Source organism: Trachinotus anak, unplaced genomic scaffold, assembly GCF_046630095.1.
Source record: "Trachinotus anak isolate AG129_WGS33_773 ecotype Australia unplaced genomic scaffold, CSIRO_AGI_Tana_v1 ptg000017l, whole genome shotgun sequence".
NCBI lineage: Eukaryota > Metazoa > Chordata > Actinopteri > Carangiformes > Carangidae > Trachinotus > Trachinotus anak.
Window position 1 is genome coordinate 2,919,205 of NW_027273868.1, and position 14,581 is coordinate 2,933,785.

At 45.8% G+C, this 14,581-nt stretch overlaps 1 protein-coding gene across 1 annotated transcript; it reads left to right on the forward strand.

The window, feature by feature from the left end:
* The first annotated feature begins 1,952 nt into the window (after positions 1-1,952).
* Positions 1,953-12,959, forward strand: hoxb9a (homeobox B9a). The gene is made up of 2 exons (XM_071501415.1): positions 1,953-2,692; positions 12,260-12,959. The coding sequence occupies exons 1-2, from the start codon at positions 2,092-2,094 to the stop codon at positions 12,493-12,495; spliced, it is 837 nt and encodes a 278-aa protein (XP_071357516.1). The 5' UTR covers positions 1,953-2,091; the 3' UTR covers positions 12,496-12,959.
* The last annotated feature ends 1,622 nt before the right edge of the window (positions 12,960-14,581 follow it).

Genomic DNA, 14,581 nt, shown 5'->3' on the forward strand with positions numbered 1-14,581 from the left:
GAGGAGAGGCCATGCTGACTGAAAAATATCCCGAGCATCTCTCACTGGAAACCGAAGTCGGTTTCTACCCTGAGCATATCAGAAATGCTGCCAACGGGGCTGGGATTGTGTTTGTGAAAAACAAGTTCCGTTCCTATTCAAACTAACACATGCAAGACACCCCGGGATGAGGGCGCACCCTCCATCCTGAAAGTAAGGCTACACTCTTCCATACCACACAGCGCTGTCAGTACTATCAGTTATTTCTAGATTTGTCGGTGACTAATCATTCAGGTCATATCTAAAGTTTCCAGTTGTGACTTTATGCAGATACTTATCACAGATTACACATTTGATGCACTTTTCAGTGTGATCCTTACTGGTTCGCTGTGGTCCAACGGAAGCTGTCCGGATGAGGTGGAAATAGGTCCTTTAAGGCGGGAGGACAGATGGATGTGGTGGATTTAAGCTCAGAGGCCAAAGCTGGTGTTTAAAGGACTCTTGGTTTGGGTTGTTGCTGCTGCTCCTGAAATGAAAGTGCAACCATGCAGCCACTCGGTCTGTCTCTGGCCCAACTCATCATTTCTCCTTAGCTGCGCTACAGCCTACGTTCATCCTCGTAAATAAAGGCGTTAGCCCCTATGAGCAATGCGTAGTTCATATTTATTTGTCATAAATAACTGTCTTAGCCGTGTATGCGACGCAGAGCTCAGATTTATAGCCCCGGCCAGCACCCTGCCTTCCCCAAAGACTCAAGACTCCACGTCTGTGATAATTGTAAAGAAATATACACACTTACAGTCCCGGTGACTTTGCTAAGGGTCAGCAGGAAGTTAAATGTCTCTCCACTTGCGCACAAGTGGAGAGCAGCGACAGCTCCAACACACAGCAACAGAGCCAGGTTCCATCAAGTCCATCATGCGTCCAGCCTCAGTGCCGAAAACTCCATCCAGCTCCGGCCCGAGCTGTGTTTACTCTCGGCGGTCTGACCGCTGAGTGAGATGCGCCCTTTACCCGACCGGGGAAAAGGCAGCAACAGCCTCAGCCGCGTTTACGGTCCGCACCATCACATCACACCTCATGTAGGATTTTATTATGGTATTAAACGGAGCCCAAAAAAGTAGTTGAAGTAGTTTGCGCTGTTAAGACAAGGATCATAAGCACGCAGGAGCCGGTTTAACGGCGCTCGTTAACAAATGTGACTGTTCATCTGCCAGTGAGCGCGTGTCAGGCGCTCTGCTGCTCAGCGGAAGGCTCCAGAGCACGTTCAGAGAGCGGCTAAACAATTAAGCACACCTAGGTGTGGATCTCACTGCCTGTCTTGTCCTGTGCACAGAACATGGGCCTGTGTAAGACCACTGGCCCCTGTGCTGACGGCGCTCCCTGATGCCGGGCCCCACTGAGGGGATTACTCGTGCACAGTTCAACAAGAGTGGATGTGATGTGATAAAGCGTCTCGTGCGCGTCATATTGAACTACACGCGCATCTATTTTCATGAAGTCAATAAATAAATAATAAATAAATAAGTAAAAACAATGGCGTTACTTCAGCTGGTTGTCAGCCATTGTCTCCGCTCTGAGCTTCACGCACGCTGTCTGGGTCTGTGGAACTGTAGCATGACAGCAGCCAGAGATACACCGCTCTGAGAACCCACTGTGCATTTTGCATATTGCATATAAACAAGACAATTTATTTAGAAGAGGGGCAATCTATTAAAGGCGGGGGGTGGGGGGTGGGGGGGTTGGTGAAGGTTGATTTACGCTCCATTGACGCTTTATCAGGCTTGGAGAAAAAGTCCGGCCAATCAGTTTGCGCCTCACGCAAAATCCCCCCCCCCCCCAAACCCTCCACACACACACACACTGCACAGTGCAAGACTGGAGGCTGTAGCACTTTGTTTCACTATAGTGAGCAAGTTGTTTGGAAGGAAGGGGGTTCGAGAGAGAAAGACAGACAGGGAGAGACACAGAGGAAGGGAGGGGGAGAGCGAGCAGAAGACACACTAGAGGAAGAGAAAGAGAAAGAGAGGGGAAGAGAGAAAAATCTTGTCATGTCCCTCTTCTTGTTCTCTGCTTAGTGAACTCGCGGCGCTTCGCAGATAATGTCCGAGAATGTCCATTTCTGGGACTCTGAGCAACTATTACGTGGACTCCATCATAAGTCACGACAGCGATGAACTGTCCGCCCCGGCTCGCTTCCCCAGCCTCCAGTACTCCGGCTCCAGCTCCACTGCGGCCGCCGGCGGCAGGCAGCCCGGCGGCGCCGCGCACACAGAGCATCCCCATCCCGAGGCGTACCCGTCCTGCAGTTTCCAGCCCAAGCCTCCGGTCTTCTCGTCGTCCTGGAGCCCGTTCAGTCCGCACCATGGGGCCAGTGGCGTCCCGACCGTCTACCACCCTTACATCCCGGCCCAGCACGTGCCTGCCGCGGACACACGGTACCTCCGCTCGTGGCTGGACTGCGCGCCGCGCGGCTCGGAGCCTGCGGCGGGGCAGGGCCAGGCGGGACAGGTCAAGCTGGAGCCTCAGCTGGGACACCTCGGCGGGGAGATCGCACCCAAGCACCAGCACGAGTCCACCACCTACATCCTGGAGTCCACATCCACGGCTGTGCGGGAGCTGAGCCACCACCCCGCCACCGTCCCGGGAGCGCGGTTCGAGAACAACAAGGAGCTTTGTGAAGGCAGCGAGGACAAAGACGGCCCGGATCAAAGTAAGTTATTAAAGCAGGAAATAGCGCGCCAGAGAGTGAGAGCGGAGCGTGAGAGATTGTAAAAGCTTTTAATGCCGCCATAAAACCTGAACAAAGAGCCGGGGAGCCACAGCCCCCCCCCCCCCTCCTGCTCTCTGAGTTTACTCTGGTATCTGTCCCTATCATCCCTGAGCCAACCGCCGGCTCCTGTAGGAACAGATACAGAGATGCTTAATAACTGCATCCGAAACCAAGCGCAGTGTACAGCGCAGTTTTGGAACACACACAGCCTGACAGAAGAATATGGACCACTTACAAGATCATCAGCACATCGTGCGATGAAGAATTAGATGAATAAATGCAGAAATTAAAAAAAAAAATGACACCCGACACACTGGTGTAATCAAAAAGGGCTTTTTACAGCCAATTGGATTTATTTGTGTTAGGTGAGGCTGTTACGTCATCCACATACGATAGGTTGAAAGTAAGTAGCCTACTCATAATTTTTAGTTTGAATACCTGCCGATAGCTCAATTAATCACATATAACAGGCTTATAGCTTCATATGCATGATCCAAGAAGAAGCCTGTTATCACAGAGACTTGTGAGAACCTTCTAAAATTAGTGAACAACTCGGGAGGAAGTTTATTTGGATTGTAGGTCAGTGGAAAAACATAATATGCGAGAGAAAGGGAATTTTAAAAAAATCATAGTCAGATATTTCAGTGTTTTCTATTCTTAAATATATCAGTCTGACAGAAATGAGAGAAGGTTGCTGAGTTTGAGGATTGTTGTTGTTGACCGGGACATGCGCACTTCTGTCTCGTTTGAAAAGGACCAAGAGGCTCCTGCTTTAGATTTGTGTTTTTTACTGGAGGTAGGTTGCAGATCCCAGGGCCCTCTTCTTTTCCCTCCGTCCTTTTCTCACATAGGTGCCCGTGCGCGCACATGCTCTTCTGTGTGCGTTTTAGAGCTCAGTCCCAGAGCTTCACTCTGGTGTACACCTCCGCCGAAGCCTCCTGCTCTCTGCTCCACTGGTTTAATGCAGACTCCTAATCAACGGTCATCATCTCCACTGTGGAAACACCAGCTACAGATTTCATTCTGAAGATGGACAGTCATATAATAAAGGCGGCTTGTAGCCCATAGCCTAATATGCCAGTCAGACACAGAGCCTCACTGTTTTCTGCTTTGCTTTGATATAAATTCTTCAGCCAACAACTTTCCATCATTTCCCTGGACACATGTCTGCCTACTTCTCCAGGAGGGTCCTATAACTGTCATATTCCTGTTCAAAAATCCCAGCTGCACCTTTCTGTAGCACCGAGTTGTAAACATGATGATAATAATAAACCCTCTCACTGCTTCCGCCCCCATCTCCTCCTCTGCATGCCAGCCATATGCATGGCCTGTCTATGTTAATTCTAAAAAAAAAAATAAAAAAGAAAATCATAAAAATATAAGAGGAGTCAGGCCGTCCATCACTGACGCAGCGGCTCGGAGCCGCAGAGCAGCCTGGATTAGTTCTCAGTAGAGCAGACGCCTCGTAACTCAGCCCGCAGCGTGGACTGAGTCCGCTGTGCAGGAGTCACCAGTGGGGACCAGAACTCTGGACTCTAAAAGCCTGTATACATCTACAGAGGATCATGCAGATCCCACAGCGGCTCTGATGGTGTTTCAGTCTGTAGAACAGCAGAGGATGAAAAACGAGTGAAGATTTGTCCTTTCGATCCCCTAAACTTCTAGGCTATATCATTTTGTGAAAACTTTTTTTTTTAAAAACAAATTAACGTTCCACATGGAATCAGTGTTAAAAGGCCTTGATCTCCCAAACCACTGAGCAAATGCAGCTGATTGAATATTTACTCCCGAATATCTCACACCGAGCTCCAGTGTTTTCACATTATTCTGGTCTGTAGTCTGCTGGTCGCACAGTCGCAGGAGAGTTGCTGTTTTACTCATCTGCTCACGCTGTAATAATAATAACATTTTACCTGTCATGAAATCGCAATCATCTTGATCTAAAGCCGCGGACGGTTTGGCCAGTGCAACACGGGTTTGCTCTGTTTCTCTATCATCAGTCGCACTAACAACAACATTTAATCCATCATGTGCTGGCGGGTTGGCTCAGTCTGAGCTCCCTGACTTATTTCAGGCGGACCAGGAAAACGCTCCATTAAAAGATATTCATTGGATTTTTTGATTTTTTTTTCTTATATTTTTGTAACCCGGGCTGGATGTGAGCGGGCTCTGTTTCCCTCCTCTAATCCCGCCCAATAAATCCACATTTCTGCCAGAGCAGTCTGATCCATGAGTCGGAGCGCGTGAGCGTTGGATCCACGTAGGTGCATTGTATGTGGGAGCGCGTGCTCGAGAAAGAGACACACACACACACACACACACATTTTCAGAGGGAGAAATACAAATATCAAACACTATACACAATCATACAGGGCTATACATTTTATTACTGCACTGGCACCACACACACACACACACAGTTGTTTCTCCCTGTTTTTCTCTTTCACACACACATGCATACACACATACTCATTCACCTTATTACAGCAGCTGAGTGTGCTATCCATCAGAGAGGAGGGCTGGTTCAGGGCTGGATGGAGCCCATCAGCCTCCAGTCTGAATTATTAGACTTTCCACCAGTAACATTGTGTATCCCAGTCTGGCTGGGTGCTGGTGAAACATGGTCTGTTCGAACAGACAGAACTTGAGTCTTCTCAATAAAAAAAAGTGTCTATCTGAGCTGTTTTAAAGCGTCAGCAGTTTTTCTTGTGGGTGGTTTTTGGATGTATTGCAGCGGGTCAGTCTGGAAGGTGGTGGGAGCTGTACTGGAGAAACTGAATGCTATTTCTATTGTTCACACGTCAGCCATTTTGAACGCTGTATGGGTGCAAACATGTAGGCTACATGTGTTTCACCATGCAGGCTATAATCATTACTTCAATACAGGTTGGTCAGTGTGGCCTCAGTTTAGTAGCTGCTGGGATGACCAGAGTATATGAACCTGTCTCCTGAGCATATGTCACCCTGAAGAGAGGCTGGTTGGAAACACATTATGCTGCATGGCTATAGTTGTAGTTTAATTGGCTGAGTTAGGATGTACTGCTTTATGTTGCACTCATGGAATTGTGCAACCTTTGACTGAAAAACGATTATATTTATATATTTTACATATCTACAAATGTGTAGAAATATGTCTTTTCTAAATGATCATTAACTTGCCCTGACTGGATACATTTTGTGGCAGTTTTACTCTGGCTCATATTTGACATTTTTCCTGGGTTTTATTTGTTGTTTAAGTGTTGATAACCATAAGAAAATATATTTGTGGTTTGAAGAACCAAAAACCATCTCAGTGTAGTTTTACATCTCCTCTCTCAGGCTTCTCTCTGGAGCTGTAGTAACAACAAATCAGTGAGCCTCTCTTCTGATTGGCTGACTGTTTTCTGAGTGATCAAATAAAAATATAACAGATTTCAGGCAAAAGCTCAGAGAAACCAAATCCTGTAAGGTTGGATGGTGGATCCAGGTGGGCATGGCTGAGGGCGGTGACTGTTTTGTTGTGACATCACAAAGTTCCAGAAGTCCTGATGGCTCATTTTAAGGCTCAGTTTCTGAATACAGGCTGTGTGCATTTCTCTGTGGACTGAGGCACATGGATATCTAACTTTGTATAATATGGGATTTAAAGGAGTTCTTTGGCATGTTGTCACATTTATTCACTTTCCTAAAGTGTTCAATGTTCAGATTGATATTGTTCTTATGCCCATAGAGTAAATATGAAGATAGAGTCAGCAGCTGCAGCTTATCTTAGTTTAATTTATCTTACCTTAGCTTCTCATAAAGACTGCAAAGAGGAGGAGAAAGCTAACCTGGTTCTTATTGAAGCTAACAAAATCCACCTACCAGTGGATTAAAGCTCACTAATTAAGATGTTATATTTTGTTTCTTTAATACTTAGAACAAACAAATTGTAAAGATGGCATGTTGAGGTTTGTAACTATTGGCAGGAAAGTGAAGTATTCCTGCAAGGTATATGCTAGATTTCAGTGAGGTTTAGTCCTCAGTCAAAGACAGAAAAACTTTGTGTCTACAATTGAATAATTTGATTAAAATGTATCATTGTCTACAAATCTTCATTTCCCCAAATTAAGTAAAGTCAGTGTGATCTCAGCCATGTGACCGATGTCTGTGAGTTCACTGCATGACAATCTAACACTACTGTGAGTAATAACTTTTGGCATACTGGAAATGTGAGCTGCATCATTGCTGGCACACTGGGTTTCATGTTGTCTGAGAGTCATATTTTGTAGTGTGCAGTAGACATATCGTATGTATGTGGATGTAGCATTGAACAGTAGCCAAGTTCCTCTCAGGGCTTTGACTTGTGAGCTGATGTGCGAAACGTTGCAGGATGGCAGAATTCCTGCAGGTTCTTGATATTACTGACAAAGAGAAGGAACTCTGAACAGATTGTTGGTGTTTAAGGTTTTCTAATGGTAAATAACTTGGTTTCTCTTCTGCGCTGCCAAAGAGGGACACGTTCTTAAAAGGATGCTGTTTCAGCCAACACTAAAAGAATAATTCTTTCCACTTCCAAAATGATAAATTTGATCAAATGAAGGGCAGTGGAAAGTCTGACTTCCAAGACCACCAGCTTGGCTTGAAGACAGGAAGTGGCAGTGTGTGGCAGTGGCTTAAATGTGGTAAACTGTAAACCTGGACTCTTTTAATTCAGTTGTCTCTTAAAGCGTGTCTCCTCGATGTATCTTGGCAGGCAGCAGCAGTTCAGATCTGGTCTGATTTGTAAAATGACTGCTATCTGAATAACATCGGTAGAATCCTACCTTTAGAAATATCCCATCCATTTAAAGCCAGCTTCAAGCTACAGATTGTCTTTGTGTTACTGGTGCTGGGCGACCATCCAGAATAAACTACAAGGTTACACTTCAGTCTTTGTGCTGCTGCTGCGGGGCAGAACAAGAAAGTTATTACCCCCGAAGTTTATTAAGTTATAACGCCAGGTGAACAACCCCATTAATTGGTGTGTTGCTGCTGGTGCTGCTGGTTGACATGGGGGTGTAAGGGTTGAGGTGGGTGGTGGATAAAATACGACTGCGGGAAATGTAATAACGTGCCTTTGGGATATATGAGAGGTCAGTTTCTGGAACTATTAGGGTGAAATTGCAAAAGGAGCGAGAAGGAGAGAGCAAAAGAGATGGGATGTGATATTAGTCTTGTAGCCGTTTCGGTTACTGTTTCCATGCATTCATCACTATGCTTTCACAAACACACACACACACACACACACACGCAGGCAAAGACACAATAGGCCAACAACAGAACACATCATGCTGCAGGGCCATAGGCAATAGAAGGCATCTTTATAGGAATATCAATCTTTTCATCCATGCGCCTGTCCGCATGACGTCCAGGCCAGACATCGCCTCGGTGGCCACATGAATGAAGCCCGGAGAGAGAACTGCATGTTGGGACCACATAAACTACACACCACCCACATCCTCTCCTTCCGTGTTCCCACCCCTCGAGGAAAAGTGTATACCATCCAGCATCACCCAGCTCACCAACCTCCTCCCCCCATTCCTCAACTGGTTCGTCACCCGGGGTGACAGCCACAGTCGCAGCACAGCTCTGGGGGTAATGGATGGTCTCGGAGGTGATTGTACACCCAGGGAATGCAAAGCACCCATTTTACCATGTGACAAAAGCACCCCCCTCACTCCCCTGCACCCCACGCTCCACCCTCGGTCCTCTCTACACCTCTTTACCGAGCATTATTTTGTTCTGTGATGAAATCGATCCCCTACATACTGGCCATGTAGCAGGAAATTGATTTCAGAGGGTATTAAGGACGTATTTACTGATGATGGCTGCTGACTAACTCAGCTCATGGGAACAACACAGGGGAGGCTATTTTCTGTCAGGGCCATCCACACAGGGACAGAGGCTGGGTGCAGTGCACATCACTGGCAGCCATCTTAGCCCCCACAGTCAAGTTCCAAACCCTCAGTCTGTGTCAGCATCTGACACGCTGAGTTTCCACCAGCAAACCAATCAGAACTCAAGTCTGAGAAGTACAAAATATTAGCCACATGTCTTTGTTCCTGCGTTTGCTCATGAATTCATTCACACTGGCTCCCACACCCTGGTGATGAATCAGCTGGACCGTTTTCTCAGTTAGAGAATTCCTTTTGTTGTGATCGTGATGTTTTCACAGGCTTAGTGAACTCATGTGATTTCTTGGCAGAACAGATGATTTCACATGAAGGAAGCTGATCAGCTCTGATATCTGATTCTCGCTTCAGACTAAGATTCTCAAACACGTCCTGCTGGATTTTCGCTCCCTGTCACTGCATCATCACCAGAAATGCTACCAACAAAATGAATAATCATAACTGCAGTGTAAACTGTGAATGCCACAGCCAACTGATGGCCTCGCTCCACTGATTAAGTGTATCCAACACTGTCTTTTCTTCAAGGATATATATGGTGAAACGTAGGAATAACAAAACTAAAAAAATAGTCCTGGCATGTCAAATTTATAATAAAACAAATCAAAAGTTTAACTTCATCCATCAAAACTGTCAAAGACAAAGTGATAATTATGAGTTTTTGAATCCAAAGGGTGATAATAGTTAAATCTTTAACATTTTGATTATAGATTTTTTTTAATTGTCATATTACCTCATACTTTTCAAGTACTATCTCAACACTATCTCCTACTTTCCCATAATTCAGAATTAAAACGTAGAAAAAAGACTGAGGACTAAAATAAAAAACTAATTTTAAGATTTTGACTTACTATCATCATGAGTGCATATTTTCTTTTCTTAACCATTACCCTCTTTTCCCCTTTTCCTGTTGGACCTGATCTTCCATAAGAATTCACAGCTGCACATGCGCATGTAAAACATTTAAATTCAGAGAATTCCATCCAACATGAACTAATACTGCCCACGGTGCCCCACAAAACAGCACTTTGTTTCCAACTGGGAGAAAAAGAACATTGTTGTGAATGTGATATTTAGCTGTGTGAATTGCTTTGGCATCAGGGCTCGCATGACTGTCATGGTGGTAAAATACTACCAGTGAAATTGAAGACAGACGAAGCCTCCACCCAGCATCAGTTAAGAAAAAGACTGGCTCCTCAGGGAGGAGACGCACACACATTCAATCTCTCCCTGTGTGTCGTCAAAAGGTGCTGAAGCTCAGACTTTCCCCGTGGCTTGTGAGTGATAAGATCATCTCGTCTGCTTTGGCTACATTTGACATATATTTTGTCTTTGTGGTCAGACGACAACAAAGAGCAGCTTTTTGGCCTAAATGTTGCACAAGCTGATTTAGGTGGCACTTATTCCAGAATTGACTGTGATGGCTGGTCTGACTCCACCGCCGCGGGACGGCTTTAGTCTGACAAAAACAGTGACTGTGTTTAAAGTTTTTTTTTTGTTCGTTTTTTTTTTAATAACACATAATAACAGTCTCCTCTTAGAGTCACGTTTGAGTTGTGCACCAGAACTAACTGCGCTGCTGACTGAGATGTGTCACTGATATAATGCGGTGAAGAAACAGAAGCTTTACAGAAAATAGTTCCTGTGTGGTCTTAATTTCTGCTTTTCATCATCCCAGATGCTTTTGTACCACATGTTTTTTTTTTTTTTTTTTTCCAGCTGTTCAGACTTCATTTTAGAAAAGTACCCCCCCCCCCCTCACTTTTTTGGGAAAGCAGAAATCTCAAGCTTTACTTTTTCATTTTGTTTTTGATTTCACAGCCTCCAGCCAGTGGGAGAGTGTGTTTGTTGGCTTCACTGATTGACTGGAGGAAGAGCCTGACCTCACCACACGGAATGACTGCTCTTGGTTAAGGGTTTTATTTAGAAGATGTAAAAGTGGAAATCAAGCAGAACCAGCTCGCGCCTCTCTCAGTCTTCCTTCGTGTGTTATGGAAACATTTATCTATTGGTGTTTGTGCGTTTCTATGTTCTGTGTTCTGTTCAGAAACTAGTTCAAAACAGAAGTGGAACTTTGCAGGTAAAAAAAGGGTTAGAGGGATGAAAATTTAGCAAAGAGCTTCTTTCTTATCCTGGGGTTGTCTTTTGAGAGTCCCTGCAAGCTGCCTCATAGCTGAGATGCCTGCTGCTTTGCAGAGGGAAAAGCTCTGACTAGTTTTCAGCAAACCAGACCCATGCGTCCAAAACACGAAGCCTCTGCTAATTACATCGGTCTGAAAGCTGTAAAGAGGGGCGGTGGTGGTGTGGGGGTGGGGGTGTAGGAGGAAGGGTGGCCTGGTAGAGACAGAGACGAAAGAAAATCAAAACAAAATAGTTTTCTCTCACTCTAAAATGAAGAACGTCCCACTAAGAGTCTGTAATTTACCATTTCAAACACGTTCCCACAGTGAGAGAGGAGGTTTCCACTGACGCAGAAATCCTTTGTTTCATCACAACACCTGCACGACCTCATGGAGACTGTGCGCGTTCTTAATAATCCTGCTGCTCACTGTTTGTTCAAACGGGTTCGGTGCAATCTGCTGTATGAACTGCGTCAGACTCATATTGAACCAGCCTGTGTGGATGAACACAGGGGAAAAAAATCCCCTCTAATCCCACAAGGGCCATAAATTTCCCGACAGTTATTAATTTCGGAGCCATCAGAAGTGACGCAGTGACAATGCGCTGAGCTGCAATGTGATCATCATTCTCACGCAAACACACAAAAAAAGTGGTTTTGTCTGTTTGCTGTCATCGCGCGGGGGAAACTTCTGCTTCCGTTTTTTTTGTTTCGGTCACAGATTTACCGACAGACCGGCTCACAGCGCTGCAGGGGAGATGATCAGTAACCTTGCATTTTTATATATCTATATATATTTTTTTTATTATTTTCATTTTTTATTTATTTTATATCCTATAACCAGCATCGCCCCCTTGGTCGCACCATCTTCTGATTTTCAGATGATGGTGTGTTCCTTCAGAGGAAAACCGTATCTCCGTAAACAGCATCTCCCGGTCTTCCGTTGCTATAGATCAGGGTTCTGACCAGACCAGCTGATTCACTAACTTAAAAATACTTATTGCTTTTTTAAAATAATTTTTCATGCTTAAATTGTGACTTAATTAAATCATACTGCAAGCTCAAACATGCCTAAGCATACACGCCAAAGGTCTTTCTATTTTCTGTGTTGTTCTCCTGAAGATCTGTATTTTCCGTTTCCATTTGTCCACTCAGCGCTGTGTGTTGCAGGACCAGGCCGTCTGTCCTTCACCTGGTGTCAAATAAAACAGCCATGGATCACTTGTGTCCACTTGTATCTAAATTGCGTCCCGCTGACACCATAAACCTGGTTGACGCACCAAAAGCCTCAGTTTCAGAGTCAGATGTTTTTTTGTTTTTTTTATGCACAAGGTTCTGCAACTTTTACGCACGGAGATGCGTTCAAAACGTTTTAATGGTATGGAACACACAGGAAGAGAGTTAGATAGACTGCACATGGATTTATTTTTATTTTATAAATAATACATTTTCTTTTTCTCTCTCTCTCTCCTGTTCCAGATGACCCCTCGGCCAACTGGCTACACGCTCGCTCCTCCAGGAAGAAGCGATGCCCCTACACCAAATACCAGACCCTGGAGCTGGAGAAGGAGTTCCTGTTCAACATGTACCTCACGCGGGACCGGCGGCATGAGGTGGCGCGCGCGCTCAGCCTGACGGAGCGGCAGGTGAAGATCTGGTTCCAGAACCGGAGGATGAAGATGAAGAAACAGAGCAAGGAGCAACCCAAGGACTAGCGGGACCCTCCGTCAGCGCACACACATCCACACCCCCAACATAAAGTCCCTGCTTCTGGTGTCTAGTACAGAACATGGCCTCAAGAACTCAACAATACACATACACACACACACACGGGTCCGCTTTTTCCAATTTCTTTTAACCTTCAGGCACTACCACATGAGCTTCAGTCCAATCAACTGATCAATTGCTTTATTGATCCCGAACAAACGGCGCGGACGCCGCCAGGTTCACACTGAGCTCTGAAGGCCCTGCTGTTCAGTAAGGAGGCTGGACCTTTGGCATCACCAGGGGATGATGGGTAAAACTGGACCTCCTCTCCACTCAGTGGCTCGGACTGATGCTTGTGGAGTGTTGTGATTGTCTGATGAAATGATGGCTACTGTGCGTCCTATGTATTCATATGTTATATTATACTATTCGTTCATCTTTGATATTTGGCCACATTATGGAAGGAAAGAAGCAGCGAACCGCCTGGTGTTGCTACGACATTGGTGGTGGTGGGGGAGTGGGGGGTGGTGGGGGGAGGGGGGTGGGGGGGCGGGCAGAGGTTTTCCTTCTTTCTCAAGCACTGCTCTTCCTCTTATTACTTATTTATTGTTCCGACGCCGACACCGGAGGCGCGCGAAGTTGCTGAACCGGGTTTTCACGTGGCCATTAATAAGCAGCGGGGCCCAGGGTACCCACGCACGTGTTCATCCTGCTCTCCCTTCTCCTCCTCTCGTGTTACGGCCGGCTCAGGTTAGAGAGCCTCCGTTTGTTTACCGGCTGTCGGCCTAAGTAAGGAGCAGATAACAGAGCAGGCGGAGGAGGAGGAGGAGGTGGGGGGGGGGGTTCAGCAGGGGGTTTCAGCCCGACTCAGCAACCTGGGATCCGATTGGGCTGCTGTCCATATTGTGCATTCCCGCCCTCCAGCACGTGAGTCAGGCCCATCAACAACTGGGCTTCAAGCAAAATTCGGTGTTTGGGTGAATCCAGAGCAGATGTGTTCAGATGTATCCACCCTGACCTGAACTGGACCACAGATAACCCTGATGCAGGTTGGCGGGCTTCTTCTGGCTTCTTGGCTCTGCATGCTTTGGTGCCGCACACCCTCAGACCGCGTCAACACAGGAATCTAACGCTTCTCATCTGGACTGCTCAGCCGGTGCATAGCTGCTATACTTTTTAGGATTATACTGTAAAGATAAATGTTGATTTCAGATTCTGGTGCGCACAAAGTCTGGCGCCATACTCCAGTCTGTATTCGCAGTGGTTGTTGCGTTGCGTTTGAAGAAAGAGTCAGCTCTATTTTTCTACATACAGTATATTGTGTATTATCTGCTATGCAAGGCGGCTTTCTGTCTCAGTTCAGGAAAAGCAGCGCCGGTTTCCAAACACAACCCGGGACCGAAAAGCGAAACGCCCTCATATTTTCAACCCCCGGGTTTATTTAATTTTTTTCCCAGAGGTTTTGTTACAAGATTATATCAACACACACACAGACACAGACACACACTGGGGAGATTTATCACGCATTAAAAGTTTTAGCAAATCGCGTCTGCATTTAATATCTGGGAGTTTTATCCGGTTAGAAGTTCCGTTTTACTGAGTGTTAGGGGCCACGCTGGAAGGCCGCGCTGCCGTGGCGTTATTTGAAGTGTCGGCGCAGTTAAATGGCGCCCGATGGCAGTTTTATTGGCGGATCATAAACAACACATTGACTTCACAGGGTTTACAACGTCGTGTTGTTTGTGTGTGTGTGTGTTTTGACGCTGCGGCTTGCAAACACAAAAGACTCTCATAATACGGTGGCCCAGAGAGCTCAGCGCTGCAGCTGAACAAAACACATGCAAGTAGACCAAAGTCACACACGTTCAGAAAACGTCATCATTTTGACAACGCGTGTGCTACAAATACTCACAACACAGCGGGAATGTTTCCAGGGGCCACAATAAATAAATAAATAAATAAATAAATAAATAAATAAATAGTGATGGACCAGAATATATATCTAATATAACACATCTGTGCGCACTTGTGGTTCAGTGCTTTTAAAAGTCACAAAGCGGTGAACAAGTGCGTCCCAGCCAGGTCCGTTGCTTT

Bases quoted from the DNA above. Each gene is read 5' to 3' on its own strand.
- hoxb9a (XM_071501415.1), top strand. From the start codon at position 2,092: ATGTCCATTTCTGGGACTCTGAGCAACTATTACGTGGACTCCATCATA. The intron at 2,693-12,259 runs GTAAGTTATTAA...CTCCTGTTCCAG, and splicing joins CAAAGACGGCCCGGATCAAA to ATGACCCCTCGGCCAACTGG.